Here is a 21,428-nt window from a genome sequence, read left to right on the forward strand (position 1 = left end):
GAAGATTTTCCTTGATTTAAGAGAACTGTTTCATATGACTATACAATTGTCACGTATCACGAATAAGAGTACAGATAAATTTATAAGTTTTGGGTTCACCCCGTAAATGTCGTTTGGGTAAAGCATGCTCACGTGAAACATAACGGGTTATACCCCATCAACAGTAAAGCCGTGGAAGGTTTAGCAATCCGATTGTATCAACTATTTATGTCAAGGCTGGCGGCTACTCGGAAAGAGGAATCTTCATAGAATAATTTGCTCTCTTATTGCTTTAGTAAACTTTCATAGAAAGAGACAAAGTTCAGCGGAAAAATGAAGGCAATAATTGAACTTTAAGTGGGTCAGTGGGGCTGAAGGTTCCCAATAAACCGACTTAATTCCCTGTTTTAAAAGCAAGTCAATTGACTTGGAAACTGATTTGGATTGAGTACAATTATTTGCGAATCTCCTGGATAAATAACAGAGGAAAACATAAAGTATTGTGGTACTTCTGAGGCTAGAAAGATCAGTGAAATTGTGCCGGAACTTTACTAAATGATCAACAAAGTTCCAAGGAAATTCGGATTATTGAAGTTTCACAACTACTCAAATCCAGGTAGTTTTTATTGCCTTAAATTCAGAATCTGAGGAAGGTTCTTCACAAATGGATCAAAATTTGTCTCCATTGATAAGCTGTTGTATCTTCACGACTTTCTTTTTTCTGGCAAGAACAGCCTTAGGCACTGTGCAGCATAACAATGAAGCCTGTGTGCCGAAATCCTGTGGCGATGGCCTAAACATAAGCTACCCATTTTATATCCATGACAAGCAAGAATCCTCCTGCGGGCATCCTGAATTCCAACTGTCATGCAATAACCAAGGGAATCCAATTCTCAACATAAACAGTACCGACTACACTATCCACCAAATCTTCTATACAAACCAGTCTTTTCTTCTCTCAAACCCACTGATTTCTGCAACACTAAATACTTCATGTATCAATAGACTTCCCCGAATCCAAAACCTGTCATTTCCTGATGAATACTTCGAGCTCGTTCCTCTTCAAAAAGAAACTGTTTTGATATATAATTGTGAGTACTCAAAATTACCTGATAATGTCAACTTTTTCAAGGTGAATTCTTCCTGTGACGGCGAAAATAGTTCATTGTTGGCGGTGTATAAGAACGATGCTAATTTGGGTAACGCGTTGGATAAATGTAATGATGTAGTGGTGGCACCTGTGGATATAAATGAAGAAGACAATCTTATGGGGATTCAAGAAAGACTTAAAAGAGGGTTTTTACTTAAATGGACAGTTCCAAGTAAGTCCCCTGAACTACACGGATAAGAGCTAAAAAAAATTATTCTTACCATTTACCTATTATTACTTAATTGGGATTGATTTTTTTTTTTTTTTTTTTAAAAAAATTATTCTTACCATTTACCTATTATTACTTAATTGGGATTGATTTTTTTTTTTTTTTTCCGTTAAATTTTGTTGTTCCAAGATGTAACAACTGAAGATCTTCCTAAATCTGACTCAAGTAAGTAAATCTACATTTTTATCACTTCGTTAAATTAAGATGTACTATTCAGTCTAATATATGTTGAAAATTCTTAGCTCATTTCCTGCAACCAAATTGGTATCTCTTATTTCNTTCCAAGTAAGTCCCCTAAACTACACGGATAAGAGCTAAAAAAAATTATTCTTACCATTTACCTATTATTACTTAATTGGGATTGATTTTTTTTTTTTTTTTTCCGTTAAATTTTGTTGTTCCAAGATGTAACAACTGAAGATCTTCCTAAATCTGACTCAAGTAAGTAAATCTACATTTTTATCACTTCGTTAAATTAAGATGTACTATTCAGTCTAATATATGTTGAAAATTCTTAGCTCATTTCCTGCAACCAAATTGGTATCTCTTATTTCTAAATTGGGATTGATCTTTTTCTTAATTTTGTTGTTGTAAGATGTAACAGCTGGAGATCTTCCAGAACCTGGCTCAAGTAAGTAAATCTACAATTTTTTCACCATTCTTTTGGGTTTTTCTTTTTTTTTATTCTCCATAAAATTTACTTCAAACAAATGTTATGGTCTGTTTTGCAGGTAATGGCAAAGGTCTAATAAAAAAGGTTGCAGTAGGTAATCTAGTAAACTCCCTTCTCCTAAAAGTTGTACATGATTGTCTTCGATTATTACAACTGTTTATCCTTTATGGCCTAACTGTTCATAATCTTCTTCAACCATTTGTTTGATTGCAGCTGTAGTAGTCACTGGAATTGCAATATTGACCATAATTCTAGTTTTTTGCTTGATCTGGAGAAAATCATCATGGAATATGTATATGCCCCTCTGGAAGAAGAAAACTAAGAGAAGTCAAGATGACATTGAGTTCAATTTATATCCTAAAAGATACAGTTTTGCAAAAGTTGAGAGTTCATTGAGTGAAGAACTTGGGACAGGAGCCTTTGGATGTGTTTACAAAGGTAACCTCGATGGTGTTGATGTGGCAGTGAAGGTCTTGAACGAATCCAAAGGTAATGGAGAAGAATTTAGTAATGAGGTTAAAAGCATTAGTAGCACTTCTCATGTTAATATAGTCAATCTTATCGGTTATTGTTCTGAAGAGAATGGCAAAAGAGCTCTTATCTATGAGTTTATGCCTAATGGATCTCTTGAGAAGTTCATTTATGGAGAAAATCCATTGATGATAGATGATAAGCTGAAGTGGAAAACATTGCATAAAATTGCAGTTGGCATAGCTAAAGGCTTGTGCTACTTACATAGCGGCTGCAAGACACAAATTTTGCACTTTGACATAAAGCCACATAATATTCTCTTAGATGAAGACTTCAAGCCTAAGATATCTGATTTTGGCCTCTCTAGAATATGTCCTGAGAAACAAAGTATCATAGAGATGACAAACGGACGAGGAACTCGTGGCTACATTGCTCCAGAATTAACAACACCAGGTCAAAAAATTGGAGGGTCTCAGAAATCGGATGTTTATAGCTATGGAATGATGGCCTTAGAAATGGTTGGAGGAAGAAAGAATCTTGATATCGGAGCTGATCAAATCAGTAAAATATATTTTCCAGATTGGGTTCACAAACGTCTTGAATTAGAACAAGAACTTGAACTACAAGGCATTGCAAATGATGAGGATAAAGAATATGCAAGGCAGATGCTAATAGTGGGCTTGAAGTGCATTCAGAGTAATCCCTCTGACCGGCCAACAATGAGTGAAGTGGTGGATATGTTAGAAGGAAAGCTTGGTCCCCTGGAAATTCCGCCCAAGCCTTAACTTCCCAAGATCGCCTGCTTCCTCTCCAATGAATTTCACTGAATACTATTGGTTCACTGATGATCGGAAAGCTTTCAATCTTGTAATATATGTCTGTTGTTTATTTAACAAAATATTTCTGTAAGAGTAATATGTGTATATCAGTGCCATTGGCAGCATTCTGAGACTCTGTCCCTATGTCTTGCCAGTATTAATTTCTCTGTGATATATTTCAATTCCAGAAAGAATTTTGGATTTTGGATTCTACATCACGATCGAAGTTTTGTGTTTTTTTTTTTTTTCCAAAGCGCCATCACAAAGCTGAAACTCCATCATCAAAACCATCCCTGTTGCGGTTGCCTTTTTGTGATTGCCACTCCAGTCTTTGCTCAAGAATTCTCTATTAATTGATCCAAGGGGGTTCCATTTTGCCCAAATTTATAGCTCTATTTGGTTCAAGTGTATCCGAAGATTCCTATGGCTCCAGAGGAACAATTTCCACCACAACTTTCTACTCCTGGAAGGAAGAATTTGGCTCGAAGAACGTTTCTTCACTGAACCAGGACTGCCAGGATCAAAATTCTGCCTAACCTTTTTCTTTTAAATCATCATAAGACTCAGATTTTGAAGGAGGCAAATAATCTTCCATTATCAAGCTCTATTATTTTTATATTTGGCTGCATATGCTTGATTTGGTTTGATTAGACAGTCCTTTTCTCTTGCAGACATCTTGACTGTTTTAAAATCTGTAGTTTAGTCTCTTCATAAAGAATATGTTAGACAAAATTTTACAAAGCTGTAATGCGAGAAGTAGAAGTTTCAGGTTTCCAGCTAACTGATAACTTTGACAACTTCTTGACAGGTTTCTAGGACCCATCTTAGGGTTTTTGCCTTAAAACTCATACAAAGACTCCACGGTTATCAGTTCATTATCCTCTCTACCCTTCAAAACTAATGGATCAAAACTTAGCTTCTCCATTAACAAGCCTCTGTATCTTCACTGCAAATCTTTCTTCTTGCAGGAACAGCCTTCGGTTCTGTAGAGTAGAACAACCAAGCGTGTGAGCCCAAAGCCTATAGCAGTGGCCAAAAGATGACCATGAGACCATCTCCAACCCATTGCACCAATTTGGTGCAAAATTGCACCAAATTGGTATAAATTTTGGTGCAAAATTGCACCAAATTGATATAAATTTTGGTGCAAAACACTATTCCATCTCCAAATATTACACCAACAAGAATATTCTTTTTTTTCTTCTTTTATTGTAATAATCAACAATTAATCTATTTCACTCATTATTTTTGTATATATTAATTAAATATTGAGAATGATATTTTTATTAAATAATAATTATTTTGAAAATTATACTAATTTAATAAAATTAAACATTTATTTAATCAAATAAGCATTACATTTAATATAGAAAAACATTACATCTAATATAAAATGATACAAAAAAAAAAAAACAACAACAACAACAACACAAAGGTAAAATTCCATATTGATAGTAATTTAATTTTCCGAATTAGTATGTCCTTCCCACAAATGATCAATTAATGCATTTCGAAGAGCATGGTGAGCCTCTGTATCCTTGATTTGTTTATGTCGAGCAAGAAAATTTCGAAATCCGACATTCTCAAATTTGGTGTTAATTTTTATTTTAAGTTATTGTAGTTTAATATTTGCATTGAATAAAGTTCTATTTTTAATTTTTCATCATTTTTTGAATTATATCATTATTATAAATTTATTATTATAAATAATAATTAAATTAAATTAAATACAAATAATCAAATTTGGTGTGATTTTTGGTGTAAAATTTAATACTCAAATTAACTTAACAAAACAAAAGAAAAAAAAAAAGCAAAATTAAAAAAAAAAAATTATTGGGCGCTATAGTGCCACGCCATTTTGGTGTGGCGCAGCACTGTAGCACCACACCAAAATGGCGTGGCGCTTTGGCGTGGGTTGGAGATGCCCTAAGCTACCCATTTTATATTCAGGGACAGATAAGAATCCTCCTCTAGATTCTAACAGATTAGCTCACATCGGTCCTTAGGGTAATGGTAGTAATGCCAACACGCTTCATTGACTTTTGTCGGAATCCAACACCCGGCCACCACGTCCGGTGGTCACAGTAGGCTGTCAATCCAGTTTTTTTAATTTAAAAAAATATATATTATAAAATTCTTATTTAATCAAATTAATAGAAGTAGGAAAAAAGCCCAAGCTCAAAACCCGATCCCAACACTGGTGCTTGGGATCGGACTAGGCCCAAGGGAGGAGAGGCCCGGGCTCGAGACCAGTCCCAGCCTAGGCCCATTAATTTTTAAAACCCCTTACCCAATTACATAAACCCTCCTAACAAATATACAACACCATCTATAATATATGAAATGCATAATAAATTTAGGAATTAATATGTAATTTTACAAAAATAAAATAAAATAAAATAAAATAATTTTTTTAGAACCGGTCCTTAAGGATTTGGGTACAGTGATTGGTCCTAATTTGGGACCGGACCTTGAAGGCCTAGGCCCAAGACTGCCTAGGCCCAGGCCTTGCCCACCTCTAAATTTAGATACATATATATTTAAGTTTATTTTGTAATTAGATAAACGATATAAGGGTATACTTGTCATTTAATATCACAAAATCATTTTAAAGAATAATCTGATTTTAAAAAAATACTAAAGGTAGTTTTCCAAATTCTTTTATAAATCAATTTCAAAGTTAATCAATTTTAAAAATGGTTTATAATTACGTATGAATAATGTATATAGCTTCGTCTAAAGATTAGTCGAAGTATACGTAAGTTGGTTTTAACAATTTAATTATTGAAAAAAAAATGTTTAACAAACATTTTTTATATTGTCCCTTAAAAATTAACATCAACCCCAACCGCCCTCTTAACTAATGCACCAATTCTTTCAATTTTTCTTTTCCTCTTTTTTATATTTAACATTAGTGGGCAATTCTTAGCTTCTTGGACGGGCAAAGAGCAAGTAACCGACAACCAATTGAATAGCTTCTCCAAAATGGGGTTGGGATTTGGTGTTGACTATTGGTGGCCGGCCATTTTACGACTCTTTACTTTCCTTTAATAGTGAAGGTACTATTTGGTCCCTGGATGATTCAAAAGTGACAGAATCCACCCCAAGTGTTTATGACAATTTAACCCCAGAATAGCATAAATGAGACAAAATCAACTCTAATTAATGAATCAGACCCTAATATCAACTTACACAATCACAAAATTCATTCTAAACATGCAAAAACTGTAAGAAAAAATTAAATTGTGATTTTTTATGCATAATCTTATAAATTCTTTAATTATCTCACTATGATCTCATTATTAAGCACAAAGGGGTATTTAATTTTCATAATTCTAGAACCATGCATATCACAACTTGATCTTACAAGTCTTCGCTATATCCACTTTTCAAGTCAACTGGGGTGTTTTTCAATGAACAGTTTTGGAAATATTGATAAGAAATAATATATAGAAATCACACGACATAGAAAGAAGAAATGCAAAGTATTCTCTGTGGAAATCGCCCAAATTCTTCATAAAGCTGGTCTCATTTCATTAGTCGACAATGGATTGAGCCTCTGCAGTTAATTTCTCTTCTTTGTAGTTGATTGTTTGTCAAGTCACCTGCACAGTTCCCTTTCTGCTAAACTTTCATAGGCAAAGACTCTTCAATTACAAATTCATTCATATCCTCTCTACCCTCAAGCAATGACAAAAAACTTCATGTTTACCTTCATATTTCATTTGTTTCCATCTCCAAGCGTCTGTACTTCCATTCTTTTTCTGCTTTCAAGAACAGTGTTAGCAGCTGTGGACCCTCACTATGTAGCCTGTGAGCCCAAAACTTGTGGAGATGGACGAAACATAAGCTTCCCATTTTATATCCAGGGCCAACAAAAACCGTTCTGTGGCTAACCTGGATTTAACCTCTCATGCAATAACAAAGGAAACCCAGTTCTAAACTTGCACAATATCGACTACATTATCCTCCAAATCTTTTACAGCAACCATTCTCTTCGTGTATCAAACGCTGCGGTTTCTGAAACCATTAATGTTAACTCTTTTTGTATAAATCCCCCTCATCCTCGAAACCAAAGACTTTCTCTTCCTGACGACCGCTTTGCGCTTGTTTCTAACCAAACTGAACTCCTTTTGCTGTACGATTGCAGCTCTTCATTGCCTGGAAAACTTTTACAGTATAAAGCTGGCAAGTGTGAAGATAACAACAAAACTAGGACAGTTTTGGCACTGTTTAAAGATGATCCTAATCTGGGAAATGCGTCCAAGGAATGTGGCAGCGGTCAAGTGGCTACGCCGGTGGATATGCACGGCGGAGACAGCGGTGGTCTTGGAATTGAAGAGGTGATAAAAAGAGGGTTTTTACTAAAGTGGACAGCAACTAACTGCAGCGTATGTGAAGAAAGTGGTGGCAAGTGTGGGTTTGTTGCATCTACCTACCAGTTCAAGTGTTTTTGCCCTGATAGGCCTCATGCTGTGCATTGTAAACGTCCTGGTAAGCCCCTTTTCACTGAAATTTCAATGGAAATCTTAATTGACAAACTTGATTCCATTGGAAATAATTATTTTCAATGTTAAGCATAACCACTTTAGAATCTGTAACATTCTGGAGATTTAAGGATTAGGATCAGCAGATTGACAGCTCTAATTTTTGTTTTTCTCTGTGAACTTTACTTTAATTCTTACGGTTTGTTCTGCAGGCAAAGTTAATGGTCTTATCAAAAAAGTTGCGCTAGGTAATACAATCTTCAACTCCTAAAAGTAGCACAATTGTCTCCTGTTAGCTCTCTTTTTTGGTGGCATTAAAATTGATGACTCTTTTCTTTGACAACAGCGATAACAGCCACTGCAATTGGCATGTTGATCTTTCTAGCTTTTTACTTCCGGAGAAAATTATCATCCAATAATTGCATAGTCTTCTGGAAGAAGAAAACTAAGAATTATCAGAACATTGAGATCTTTTTGAGGAGCTATGGAGCCTTAGCTCCTAAAAGATATAGCTATTTTCATGTTAAGAAAATGACCAATTCATTCAAGCATAAACTAGGTCAGGGAGGCTATGGAGATGTTTACAAAGGTAGTCTGTTCGATGGTCATAACGTGGCAGTGAAGGTCTTAAACAAACCAGAAGGAAATGGGGAAGAATTTATTAATGAGGTGGCTACCATTAGTCAGACTTCTCATGTTAACATTGTGACTCTTTTAGGCTTCTGTTTTGAGGGTCATAGAAGAGCTCTTATCTACGAGTATATGCCCAATGGATCACTTGAGAAATTCATATATGAAAAAACTCAATCCAACACAAATCATAAGTTGAAGTGGGAAACGTTATACAAAATTGTCGTCGGCATAGCTAGAGGATTAGAATATTTACACCGTGGCTGCAACACGCGAATTTTGCACTTGGACATTAAGCCTCAAAACATTCTCCTTGATGAAGACTTTTGTCCAAAAATCTCTGATTTCGGCCTTGCTAAAACTTGTCCCAAGAAAGAAAGTGTCATATCTATGACGGGTGCACAAGGAACTATAGGTTATATTGCACCAGAAGTGTTTAGTAGATATTTTGGGGAAGTCTCTCACAAGTCAGACGTTTACAGCTATGGAATGATGGTTTTAGAAATTGTTGGAGGAAGGGAAAATGATAATGTCATGGTTGAGAATACCAGCGAAATATATTTCCCACATTGGATTAACAACCATCTTGAATTAGATGAAGAACTTCTATTGAAAGGGCTTGCAAGTGAAGAGGATAAAGAATGTACAAGGAAGATGATAATAGTGAGCTTGTGGTGCATACAAACTTACCCCTCAGACAGGCCAGCAATGAGTAGAGTAGTGGAAATGTTGGAAGGAAGTCTTAGTTCCCTGCAAATTCCCCCCAAGCCTTTAACTCCTCTTATATCATCGCCAGCAAGAGATTCTTCAGCTCCATTTATAAGCTAATATGCTAGCATTGTAATCAAATTACCCTGTTTTCCCATCCAAATGCATGTCTACACCAACCAATTTCATGTTTTGATTGAACATTAATGAATATGTGTTCATCTCTATTCTAGAAGTAGGCATTGGGATTTAATTTTCTTACATTGTAATGCCATTGATATTGTCAAATTTTCTTCAAAAATATGGCCAGCACTGGAATCCAAGGGCTGGATAATAAATCATCTGTTCCATGTGAGATAAAGGGAGAAACGGAAAGAGCATAGAACTTGATCTTCTCAAAGAAAGGAAAAGTTCTTAAGAGGAAAATCCAACAATATGATAATTTAACTGCGATCAATTTGTTTTATGGATTAGCATTAACTCAAAGCAACAGATGAAAATGCCAGGTTTCAAGATGAATGCACTAAACAAAGCTTAATTATAAAGATTTGAGGCAATTATCTTCGCCTGTTCAAACCCAACAGATCATGACTCATCCCCTTCACATTGCAAAAGGAATCTCAACTTCCGTACAGTCCCAGCAAGGCCACAGAACACCAAGCATTAGAAAAAACAGCTAACAAAGCTTACATTCACGGAAAGGACCGTCCAATCGTTTTCACTATATCAACCAGTAAACGGGATGCAAAGTTTATCTTCTGAAGAAATAATATGAAGAAAGCCAGTACATTTATCCAATCTCCTCATTTTCGAAGCCTTTAACACCATAAACCCATCAAAAATATTTTCTCCAATCGTGGATGCTATACCAACTTGAGATCTTACTAGTCTCCAGTGATGCTAATTATTGAAGTTGAATTTGTCCCGCATCGTGGAGTTGGCGAGCTATTATGATGTATATATGTGGTTAGACTTCCTCCTCCCTTGAACTAGTTTTTCAGAGTGAGTTCTACCCAAGTCATTTTATCATACATTTGTTTGAGGCAATGATAGGTTTGGGTTTGGACCCAGCCTTGCACGTCGAGCGTGAGAGAGGGAATTGAAGTTGAATTTGTGGGCTGTCATGCTATATATGTTTGAGGTGATGATGGGTTTGGACCTGGCCTTGCACCCTGAGCACGAGAATTTGTCTCACGTCGTCAAGTTGGTAGGCTGTTATGGTTGGACTCTCTCCTTCTTTGAGCTAGCTTTTGGGCTTAGTTCTACCCAAGCCACTTTATTACTAATATCATAATCTGTCAAGTGATTTGTGATAGTTTTCAGCATACACTTCAGCCCATATCTTCACACTTTTAATTTGATTCCTAAAACATCGTCTTACCTTTGAGTAATGCTAGCCTTACTCACTCCTCTACTCATTTCTCTTACTCACCTTTGTAAATATAAAGCATAGTAAAGGTACCATAAACATAGTACGGATACTATATGTCATTTTAACAAAGGTGAGTAAGAGAAGTGAGTAAGGTGAGTGAGCAAGACTAGTATTTTTCCTTACCTTTTGCTTTAAATGGTTTAAGATTCGGTAAAGCACCTAATTGTTCCTTCTGCAATTTCTTTAATATCTGATTGCACTAGCCTTGTATATTGCACACCCTCTCACTACATTTTACGTTCAGAATACTCAAATGATCTAAACTATTAAAAGGAGTCTCTAAACTTATTTTATTTTCTCTGATATTGTTCAACAGCTTCTCTCACGTTCTTCTTTTCTGATGGTAAAGTGTTCAACAACATATCAACTTGAAATTATCAGCTTCTCATTGCAAAAGAACTTGTTAATCGGTACTTATTTTTTTAACAATCAAACCAATTTTTTTAAATGATTTTCTTGTTATGTTTAGCATTTCAAAGAGTCTGCTAGTTTTTTTTTTTTTGGGTAATCGAAGGTGTCCAGGTCAGCTTGCGTGCACCTCAATTAATCCTCTAAGACCCTGAAGTTGACAGTCGGGTAAATCCCAATGGCCACCCCTATTAGCAACCTAAATAGAACGAAATCAAGACTTCTTGAATAACACACCTAAAAGTCATAGTTGACCATTGTGCCACCCAGTGGTGGTTAGTGTGCTAGTTATTTTATAGATCAAATTTCATGTTTGTTTAACTCTTGACACACTTGTTACTGGGATTTACATTCCATGTCATATTCTGCAAAGTTAATCAATAATAAATACAACAGCCTATAAATAAAACTCACTCCTTAGAAAATCACATGATCCACTCATTACACTCTTCAAAAAAACCATGCAAACAAATGAAAGAATAAATTGAAACTAAGCAAAATTTAATTTGTGCATCTATAACTTGGGATTATTGTGGTGTTAAAACATATTCTATGTTGATTATTCATTCTAATAAAAGGTAATTATCAATAAGCCTGAAAAAAGCTGCTGTTAACTCCAGCTCTGTACAAATGTAACTCTTTTGATTCTGATGTTATGGTGAACTCCATGTATGCGGGCAAGAACAGAATATCTCCCTCTTCAACCATTTGTTCTTCTGGTACACTTGCACCAATTGTGCCATTCCCACTTATGAACAGCAATAGAGATGGCCCTGGCACTGAGGGAAACACCACTGATGCTGCCTCAGGAAGAATGCAACGATCCACTTCGAATTCTTCGAACGGTGGGAGATACCTTGTTGTGTATTGATTCAATGAGAGTCCCTGCAGAATTTCTGGAAAACCCTGCAATACAAATACTAAGCAAATTATACTCTTGAGGAGCCAAGGCAAATTTTGGTTAAGTTGAAGAAGGTATTACTTGTCGACGTTTTAGCATTGAGAGAAGTGTTTGGATATCCCGGTGTTTAGAAGTAAGGCCAGCGCGAACAACGTTGTCAGAAGTTGCCATACATTCTATGCATTCACCATAGATATAAGCATGAGGCTCATTTGCCCCTATGCACAATGCTTCGCCACGATTCAGCTTCACATAGTTCAGTAAAAATGCTGCTATGACTCCTGCATCAGCAGGATATTGACCCTCTAGTCTCAGCACCAACTTCTCTTTATCTGTCAACTGCCTTTTCTGATTCTGTGAAGCACATTAGAACATTGTAAAAGAATCAGCAGGTGAAATTTCTGGCGGCCAACAGTGTGAGAAGCTACCATTCACACAACCTAAATTTGATAGACTACATATGCAGGAATGTTTGTCAAGCCGAATTAAGATTGTGTTAGGATCCCACATTGAGAGGAAAAGGGGTGAACATGTGATTTATAAGGGCTTGAGTACTCTCCCCTAGCAAGCTGATTTTCCAAGAAGAGTTCTATCCAAACCCACAAAAGGAACATTACCCAACCTAATTCCTATCAAAGACCCTCTCCCAGCCCAATTCCTATCAATTTGGGAGTGGGTTCCTATCAGATTTCAACAACAAAATTTGAATTGAAAATTATAGAGTAGAGACATGATTTGAAGGTACCTTCTTCTCCAAATTCAGTCTCCATTTCAGTTTAGACAGACTCTGACAGATTTTATCTTTACTTGACAGCAGAATTTGACTGAAAATGGATTCGAGAACTGCTTCCAGTTCATGATTTTTGTCCATTTCATTGACAGGTAACCATTGTTCTGCATCTGCTCCCCCAACCAATTCTATAATCTCAGGAACTGTAAACAAGACATTCCTAAGATCCTGCAAACAATGAAGCAGTAAATACAGAATAATCAGCTTAATCACACAGAGCATCAGATTATTTAAGTACATAAAGATGATCCCTTCTGCAGCCTTTCAGTTCTTTATCTAAACGCCGTTAATCCCCTTCTTTTTTGGTTATTTTTGGACAAGTTTTTACAACAATAATCATTATCACTCAGCTTCAACTCCACAATCAATCACACGATAACAAATACAACAAGGAAATGCACAAAAACTGAGTATGATCCAAATTCATATGTCCACACTATGCAATAAGGAAAAATGCAGATTCATAGATTTTCCACCGAAGCTCCGAAAAATTTTATACTAAATTCAACACATTGATCTGAATTGAAGAAACTAAATAAATACTCATGATGATGATCAATCAATCTAAGATCAAATAGGGAACAAGACTATGTTACCTTGAGGCTAATAAAGCCACACAATGCCTCAAACTCAGTCAAGGCCAATGCCAATTCGGGCTTGTGATTATCATCCTTATACAAACTCGGCTGAGACTTATGAAGCGCCCTCGCCAATTCCTTATCGGGATGCGCCTGTATCGACAGTGCCTGATTGATCGAAAGCACCTAAAAAACTCAACCAAATCAAGATCAAACAATACCAAATCCTTTCATAATTCAGAGCCTAACTCTAACCAAACTCACCTTGAACAAAAACGGAAGCTCACCGCCCCATTTCTTCAACACCTGATCGCCCAACACATCAGGGTTCTTCGAGATCCACTCCTTGAGACTATTCAAACAACCAAACTGATCGTCCACAAACGAGGGTCCGGATTCATGAGTCCCGATCCACAACTCGGCATAACTCTCGTCCGGGTCAATGTGCGATCCGGAATTGAGAGAGAACAAGCGAGCGACGTACGATTTGTTACCGAGAATTCCCCAGTTGTAATTCTGAACTGAACATCTCAGTCTCAGGGGCTTGTTCAACACTCTTCTTCTCTTCTTCTCCAAGTTATGGTTTTGGATTTGGCTTTGCTCCATGTCTGCATAGTTACACGTACGGGTTCAAAGAGAAGGATATAACGATTCAAAACACAAACAGAAACAAGGGTTTGTTTTGAGGTTGTTACGTAAAGAACAACATTAAGAGAAATCTTGGAGAGATTTTGGGTTTGAAAGTTGTTTATCTGTTGAACAAAGAAATCTGTTTTTCCGGTTACGTACAACTGCTTACTGCACACCATACGGCACCTGGACTATATTAGGCTTCAACAGTTGTACCTTAGTAAAGGTTCCTCTAGTAACTACCTATTTTCTTTTTTTCCCTAATTTTTTTATATTCCGAATAACTAAATTCCTTTTATTTTTTGTTTGATTAACAAAATATTTTTTATTAATTTTTAATTAAATAATTAATTAATCTTGAGTAGAATAATTAATATTTTTTTTTTTTTTTTTGAAAAGTAAAAGTAAGATGCCCACAAAGAGTAGTGAATAAGTTTCATAGAATCTAAAAATTGAAGCAAAAGCAGATAATGGCGCCAGATTTATCATTTTAAATTTTGTATATATGATTTTGTTTTATTTTTATGTTACTTTAGCGGTGTTGTGCAGGAAATCTGGAGCGAATAGATCCCTTTTAACATGTAGATATCTCACGATATGGATCCCCTAATTAAAGCCAAAGATCAGGCAACTCCCCTTTTTATCGAATTAAAGTTAATCTCCAACTAAACCATGCAATTAGCACTATACAAACCCTCATTGTAATTTGTTCATGGGGATAAAGAAGAATAAGTCGTAGAAAACCAATTACAAACTCTCGGTAAATCAAACGATTGTTTCAACATATTCAATAATATAACAATGGACATAAGCCTTGCATTACGAGCAGCCAAACTACTTTAAATTTTTTTTTTTTTTTTTTTGTGTGTGTGTTATTTGTTTAATTATTGTTCATCATCTATAATCTCGAAATCATGAATCATAGTAAATTCCATCACAAATTTATGTACTTCTCGTTGGTATAAATCGCTACATCAAAAGCAGATTTTTGGTTGGTCACATACATTATTTTAATTGATTTTTTTTCCTCAAATTCTAATGCTTGTGCAAAGATTTGTGATTCATGCATCATCATATCATTAAACGTTAATTAATTTTTTATTTATCAAATAAATTCCTGACAAGTGTGCTAATACTATAGGTTTAGATCTTGAAATCTTGATCTAAATGAGGCCACAGGGGGTGCACTTGGAAGATACCAAGAACAATACTTAGATTCTTCTTAGAATTTAAAAAAAAAAAAAAAAAAGTATGGTAATCAAATGGGAAGAGAAGTTTAATGAATTAATTAATTGATTGATTTAATTGTAAATTAAAGTAGAAGGTGGACACAAGGCAAAACTGAGCTGTAAACAATGTCTTATATGTCACCTCTCCAAGAAATTCTCTTGAATAATTTGAGATTTAATATAATAATGATATTATTAATTTCAAGTTTCAATTGGATTTGATTGATACTAATTCCTGGGGATTTATAATATTGGATCCCTATATTTAGCAACTGATTTTAGTTAACAAATTGGTTATTATAAACCCTCTTAATCGAACTAATCACTTGTTAAAAGAGATTAATTAAAATTAATAACCTCAAATTAAAGGGTAGATGGTATTGATTTATCTTACATATTTAATTAATCTTATATAACATTATTTATATATTAGTTCAATAAAGTCAATTAAAATTTCCATTAAAAGTTAAATAATATAGTCGATATAATTTATTTATGTCATAAGCACCCCCTTAAGAACTCTCTATTATTACATAAGGATATAACACATTTCAATCATACGTGTTTTCATAAAATAATTTAGATCTTTAATCTTCAAAAACAAAAAATTTACACATAAATTTTATATTATAAGTTGTATTTGTCTCACATCGTCAATTTAGTGGATTGTTATGGTAGATATATATGGTTAAGCTCCCTTCTTGAGTTAGCTTTTGAAGGTAAGTCTATCTAAACTCATTTATCATAGTACACGCCCGCCCACAAATTAATCTTAAGCCCATTGGGTCGAGTTCAAAAATTAGTCCTAAGCCCATTGCGTTTGAAGGATGGCAATATACGAATGCAACTCATTTTAATCAAACGTGCTCCCTTTAAATTATATATCGAACTTATAATGTTTTCATATTGATATTATTATCTTCCTTATATAACATAAATCATTATAATGTTATCGGATTGATATCACAGTCGTCTTATGGATGAAGCCTAAGGGTTCGCTTGAGAGTTTCATGGTAGCGGTTGTAAGGGTAAACTATCGTAGCAGTTTTGAGGGTAGACCACCTTAGCGGTTTTGAGGGGTTTTTAATAGCAGTTTTTAAAACACTCAACCTGTGCTTGAGAGTTTATTTTCTAACGATTCTGATAGTTTTTTAAAATGATAAATTTACATATATGGTCATAAAAATACTTCAACTTCAACCAATACTTGGGAGTTTTGTTTTTTCAATTATAAGATAAGAATTCTTTATTTGTTTTCTACTTATTAATATTTTATAAAGTCTTCTTATCCTTCTTCGCCATTCTTTGCAGCATCTAAAATGATTGAAAAATTGTAGCTTTACTTCTACAAGAAAGCATCTAGAAATGAGATTTTAATAATTTTTTTTTTATGATTACTTCAAATTATTTTATATTTAATATGGTAGGAGACGCGCATAATATGATTAAATTTTTTTTTGGATATAATTGGGATAGTTTTGTAGTGTATAGGGTATTTGTAGAATAAAATTTTAAAACCAACCAAAACACTCCGATTTGAGGTGTTTTATAAACCCCTCAAAAATACAATACACTGGTTCTGGAGGGTTTTTTAGCCAATCAAAACCAGTGCATAAAAAACCTGATAAGTAATGGTTTTAGAATACTTTAAAACCAGTCTAATTAAAAATCCCTCAAAATCAGTGAAAAAAAAAAAACTTCCAAGGAGACCCTAAAATAGTATAAAATGGAACACCTGGCAGGAAGATCATGAGAAAGAGAGAGTGGACGGAGGCAAAAGGACATGGAGAAAATGGAAAGGAGAGGCACATGGAAGAAGCTCCATTCTGAATCTCAAAAGATTCATATTGAGATGAAGAGATGAGATGAGATGCCAAATAAATTAGAGACATAGAACATGTGACAAGGAATGAAAGCACCAAGACAGAGGGTTGTGTCATGTCTCTCTTCTGTTCTCTACTGGATCCCCTCCATCATTCATTTTTATTTTATTATATTTCTCCACGTTCCCCCATCTGTCATCTCCATTATCACCATTTTATATCTCAATGTTTCCTTTTAATTACTTCCAGATTAGTGTTTAATTACTCTCTAATCTTCCCCCATTTATTATGTCAACAGTAAGAACCATGATATGATTATATCTCTATGCAAAATAGATATGATTTTTAGCTAAGGCAATTGTTCTTATCACTATATGGACCCTACCTCTCGTACCACATAATTATTTCACCATATTATCAATAATTAACGTTTCATCTTCCTAATTAGACGCTAATTGATATATAATTTATATTAATTGTTGACATGGTCTANAGAGAGAGTGGACGGAGGCAAAAGGACATGGAGAAAATGGAAAAGGGAGGCACATGGAAGAAGCTCCATTCTGAATCTCAAAAGATTAATATTGAGATGAAGAGATGAGATGAGATGAGATGCCAAATGAATTAGAGACATAGAACATGTGACAAGGAATGAAAGCACCAAGACAGAGGGTTGTGTCATGTCTCTCTTCTGTTCTCTACTGGATCCCCTCCATCATTCATTTTTATTTTATTATATTTCTCCACGTTCCCCCATCTGTCATCTCCATTATCACCATTTTATATCTCAATGTTTCCTTTTAATTACTTCCAGATTAGTGTTTAATTACTCTCTAATCTTCCCCCATTTATTATGTCAACAGTAAGAACCATGATATGATTATATCTCTATGCAAAATAGATATGATTTTTAGCTAAGGCAATTGTTCTTATCACTATATGGACCCTACCTCTCGTACCACATAATTATTTCACCATATTATCAATAATTAACGTTGCATCTTCCTAATTAGACGCTAATTGATATATAATTTATATTAATTGTTGACATGGTCTAACAATTGAAAATAAATTAAACTACTCAACTTCTAATTCTTTAGATCTTACACGCACTCGACTAATCTTTCAGGGAAAATTATTGACAGCAATCTACTGTTGCAACCCTCCAAGTAAATCATAGACAAAAATACTATCTGTGAGTCCAAAAAAACTGGGATTGTAGATTGAAGCCGTGCACAAGTAAAAAAAACACAATTTTTTTTGGAAAAAATTATTCAAACCAATTTGTACATACCTTAACTAATCCCCGTAAATGACTCTATTTTCCATCCTTATAAGTATAGGTTTTCAATAACAAAACTCTCTTTCCTCTCTTGTCATAGATCTTTATATAAATCAATGAAAAATATTTAGAGAACATAAAAAAATCACTTTTTTATGAGTTTTCATGTTTTTTATCTCGTTTTTTAATAAATATTTATATGAGTACTATAAATCTAAAAAATTTAATATAATTAGAAGATTAAGGTCTCAATCACTCACTCTCACTCTCACTCTCACTCACTCTTTGGTTCCATTGTTAAAGTAAAAGAAAGAAAGTTTCCTTGGAAACCCACCTAGAGTTAGAGAAGATCCTTTTATAGCCTTTCGGTGCTTAATTTCAACTACTTTCATTCTCTTTTTTTTTTTTTTTTTTTTTTTTTTTTTTTTCTTTTCTGTTATCTTCCAGCAATTAATGGAATCTATCTCATCCTCAATCTCCACACCATACTTCAATATTCTTCCCATTTTTGTTGCCTCTTGCTCTCTCCTTACTCGACAATAAAGCTATACTTAAACCTAAACCTGCAGCTATTTCTGACAATTCCTTCTTTCTCATCATTTCCTTCTTTCTTTATATATTGCCCTTTTCCAGGGCCAACCTCTTTGTTTTTTCGAATTTTCTTTCCCGGCTTCAGGTTCTTTGGCTATGGCTATTGATGTTTGTTCGGAGATTTCTAGTCCTCGTATCTCATTTTCATATGATCTAAACCAGAAAGATCATGGAGTGTCACAGTTTGAGAGAAGATTGGATTCATCGCTTCTTGATTCGAGCTCTGATTTCGATTTCTGCATTGGCAATAGTAGGTTATACCAGGAGCTTTCTTCAGCTGATGAGCTTTTCTCCAATGGCAAGATTCTTCCTGTTGAAATCAAGAAGAAGAAACAAATCATTCTTTCTACAAAACAAATCCATCAACCACCACCACCACCATCTTCGTCACCCTCTCCTCATCCTCAGCAAATAATGGCCAATGAAAGTTGCACAGAAAAGAAGAGATTAAAAGAGTTCTTGTCAATGAGTCTAGATGATGCGGATGATGATGAATACGACAAGCCTCTGTATAAATCTTTCTGGCAATTCAAACGAAGCAGTAGTCTCAACTGCGATAGCACTCGAAGCAAGAGTTTAATCAAGTCTTTACAGTTCCTTTCGCGAAGTAATTCCACTGGTTCTGCTCCAAATCCAAAACATTCATCCATTTCAAAGGAATCCCAGAAGCAGAATTTACAAAGACAACCATCTGTTTCAAGGAAATCAAAAGTTTCAAGCTCTGGTTCTTACTATTCTTATTACAACAATTCTTCTTCAACCCAGAAGCCTCCTTTGAAGAAGAACTGTGGATCCTATAACAATGGCAACAATGGTGTCAGAATTAGTCCAGTTTTAAACATCCCTCCTCCTTACATTTCAAATGCCACCGTAAATCTCTTTGGCCTCGGTTCACTCTTCTGTAATGGCAAGATTAAAAAGAAGAAGAGATAGATTCTTCTCCATTATATGCAAAGCTTTTATTATTACCCTTCAGTCGTTTTACAGTACAGATGGATTTGGTTGTCACATGTGATAAGTTTATGTAAATTAATGAAGAAATTATTTACTAAAACAAAAACCCGATTAGATCTTATATTTAATAACTTCATTTTAAGAGTGAAAACTACAGTGGATATAGAGATGAATGAATGGTCATAATTTGAGCATATCAAGATGTTAAGGTGATAGGAGACAGGTAAACAAGAGCATCCATCTTTAATGGAGATCCCATGCTTGCTTTTATATGTTTTTTATCTTATTGGTATTACAATTTTTGGTATATTTGAACTGCTTTTTTCAAGAATGAACATAGTAAAGAGAATAATTTTATATAAAAAACTTTGATTTGGGGAATTGGGGTCCATTGATTTTGGTCTTTTTGTTGTATCTTGACTAGTTGCTGCAAGTTGTTATTGTGTTTTAGAAAAAGAAATTCAATGATCAAAAGGTTCTGTTAACTTTTTAGTTTGATAATTAATCTGATAATTCTATTGGCTTGGCTTGGCTTTCACAACCATTCTAGCAGCAAAACATGGCCCCATCTCACACTCATAGATCTGCAGATTCTTTACTGAAAAGAATATCATATTTGAACTACTTAAAAATCTAGTAAAATAAAAAATAAAAACACACACCCACATAAGATATTGTGACAAAAGCAAATATTCACTTGTAATGGAAGTGCTTTCAAACACTTCTTTAATTGCTTTAGTACTATCAAGACTTGGTTATTCTGATATGACTTTGAATAAAACATCCAAAATTTGATTCCTTGTTTCCACATATAATACTATTACACAAGAAGTTGCTTTCTCCATCATTTATTCTCAAAATATTATTCTATATTATTTAATTTCTTTTAAATCCCCTATAAATTTATTAATTTAATTAAATACCCCCAAATATTTTTTTTTTAAATTACAAAACACCCCAGCAACCCACATTTACTAGATTCCGGCTGTCTGTATTTAATGGGTGGGTTGGGGGTATTTTTATTAACTTTTAATATTTTATTATAGGGGTGTTTAGTAAATAAACAAATATAGAGGGTATTTTTGTTAATTTCCAAATCATTCATCGTAATACCCGTCCAATTTAACTTTTTTCAAAATATTATTCTAAAAACTATCCGAATAATGAACCAAACGGACCCTTAACCATTAGTATTATTATCTTGGCACGTTATTCCCAAAATATTAGTCTATTTTTTTTAATTATGTTGAGACCTTATAAGTTTATTAATTTCATTAAATACCCCCCAGAAAAAAAAGTTTAAAAACTAACAAAAACACCCCCACCCACCAATACCTGCCAGATTCCTGCAACCACTGCCGGTGATAGCCGAAATCTATCACAATAGTCACAAAGCCACCGGAAATAGCCGGTAATGGCCAAATCTGGCATTTTCCGGCCATATCCACAATGGATCTGGCTAGAAAAGGCCAGATCTGCCGTCAACGACGGCCATATCTTTGGCAGTCGCTGATGGCCAAACATGGCCGTCGTTTCAGCCTTTTTCGGTCGTCGCAGCCGAAGTAGTTCGTAGATCTGGCCTTTTTCGGCCAGATCCGTGGTGGATCTGGCCGGAAAAGGCCATAACAACGCGTTACGGCACAGATCCGACCGGTCTGTGTCGTA

At 34.7% G+C, this 21,428-nt stretch overlaps 4 protein-coding genes across 7 annotated transcripts; 3 read left to right on the plus strand and 1 right to left on the minus strand.

Annotated features, from left to right (window-relative positions):
• The first annotated feature begins 433 nt into the window (after positions 1-433).
• LOC116106002 (LEAF RUST 10 DISEASE-RESISTANCE LOCUS RECEPTOR-LIKE PROTEIN KINASE-like 2.5) lies at positions 434-3,563 on the plus strand. Of its 3 annotated transcripts, none has more exons than XM_031392370.1 (5): positions 434-1,301; positions 1,488-1,523; positions 1,954-1,989; positions 2,090-2,125; positions 2,245-3,563. In XM_031392370.1, exons 1-5 carry the CDS (start codon positions 644-646, stop codon positions 3,285-3,287), a joined length of 1,809 nt encoding a protein of 602 aa, XP_031248230.1. In that variant the 5' UTR covers positions 434-643; the 3' UTR covers positions 3,288-3,563. The 3 variants fall into 3 exon arrangements, with proteins under 3 accessions (XP_031248230.1, XP_031248231.1, XP_031248232.1); XM_031392371.1 differs by lacking the exon at positions 1,488-1,523 and adding an exon at positions 1,764-1,799; XM_031392372.1 differs by lacking the exon at positions 1,488-1,523.
• Positions 3,564-7,489: 3,926 nt separating this feature from the next.
• LOC116105998 (LEAF RUST 10 DISEASE-RESISTANCE LOCUS RECEPTOR-LIKE PROTEIN KINASE-like 2.1) lies at positions 7,490-9,319 on the plus strand. Its single transcript, XM_031392365.1, has 3 exons — positions 7,490-7,814; positions 8,020-8,055; positions 8,154-9,319. The coding sequence occupies exons 1-3, from the start codon at positions 7,625-7,627 to the stop codon at positions 9,263-9,265; spliced, it is 1,338 nt and encodes a 445-aa protein (XP_031248225.1). The 5' UTR covers positions 7,490-7,624; the 3' UTR covers positions 9,266-9,319.
• A 2,067-nt stretch (positions 9,320-11,386) lies between these two features.
• On the minus strand, positions 11,387-14,022 carry LOC116105985 (mannose-6-phosphate isomerase 1-like). 2 transcript variants are annotated; one of them, XM_031392355.1, is made up of 5 exons: positions 13,519-14,022; positions 13,273-13,422; positions 12,632-12,844; positions 11,968-12,234; positions 11,387-11,891 (listed from the first exon to the last, which is right to left on the minus strand). In XM_031392355.1, the coding sequence occupies exons 1-5, from the start codon at positions 13,858-13,860 to the stop codon at positions 11,571-11,573; spliced, it is 1,293 nt and encodes a 430-aa protein (XP_031248215.1). In that variant the 5' UTR covers positions 13,861-14,022; the 3' UTR covers positions 11,387-11,570. The 2 variants fall into 2 exon arrangements, with proteins under 2 accessions (XP_031248215.1, XP_031248214.1); XM_031392354.1 differs by having other exon boundaries at positions 13,273-13,440.
• Positions 14,023-18,694: 4,672 nt separating this feature from the next.
• LOC116106000 lies at positions 18,695-19,838 on the plus strand. The gene has a single exon (XM_031392368.1). The coding sequence runs from the start codon at positions 18,906-18,908 to the stop codon at positions 19,740-19,742; it is 837 nt and encodes a 278-aa protein (XP_031248228.1). The 5' UTR covers positions 18,695-18,905; the 3' UTR covers positions 19,743-19,838.
• The last annotated feature ends 1,590 nt before the right edge of the window (positions 19,839-21,428 follow it).

This window comes from Pistacia vera, unplaced genomic scaffold, assembly GCF_008641045.1.
Source record: "Pistacia vera cultivar Batoury unplaced genomic scaffold, PisVer_v2 Contig507, whole genome shotgun sequence".
Classification (NCBI taxonomy): Eukaryota; Viridiplantae; Streptophyta; class Magnoliopsida; order Sapindales; family Anacardiaceae; genus Pistacia; species Pistacia vera.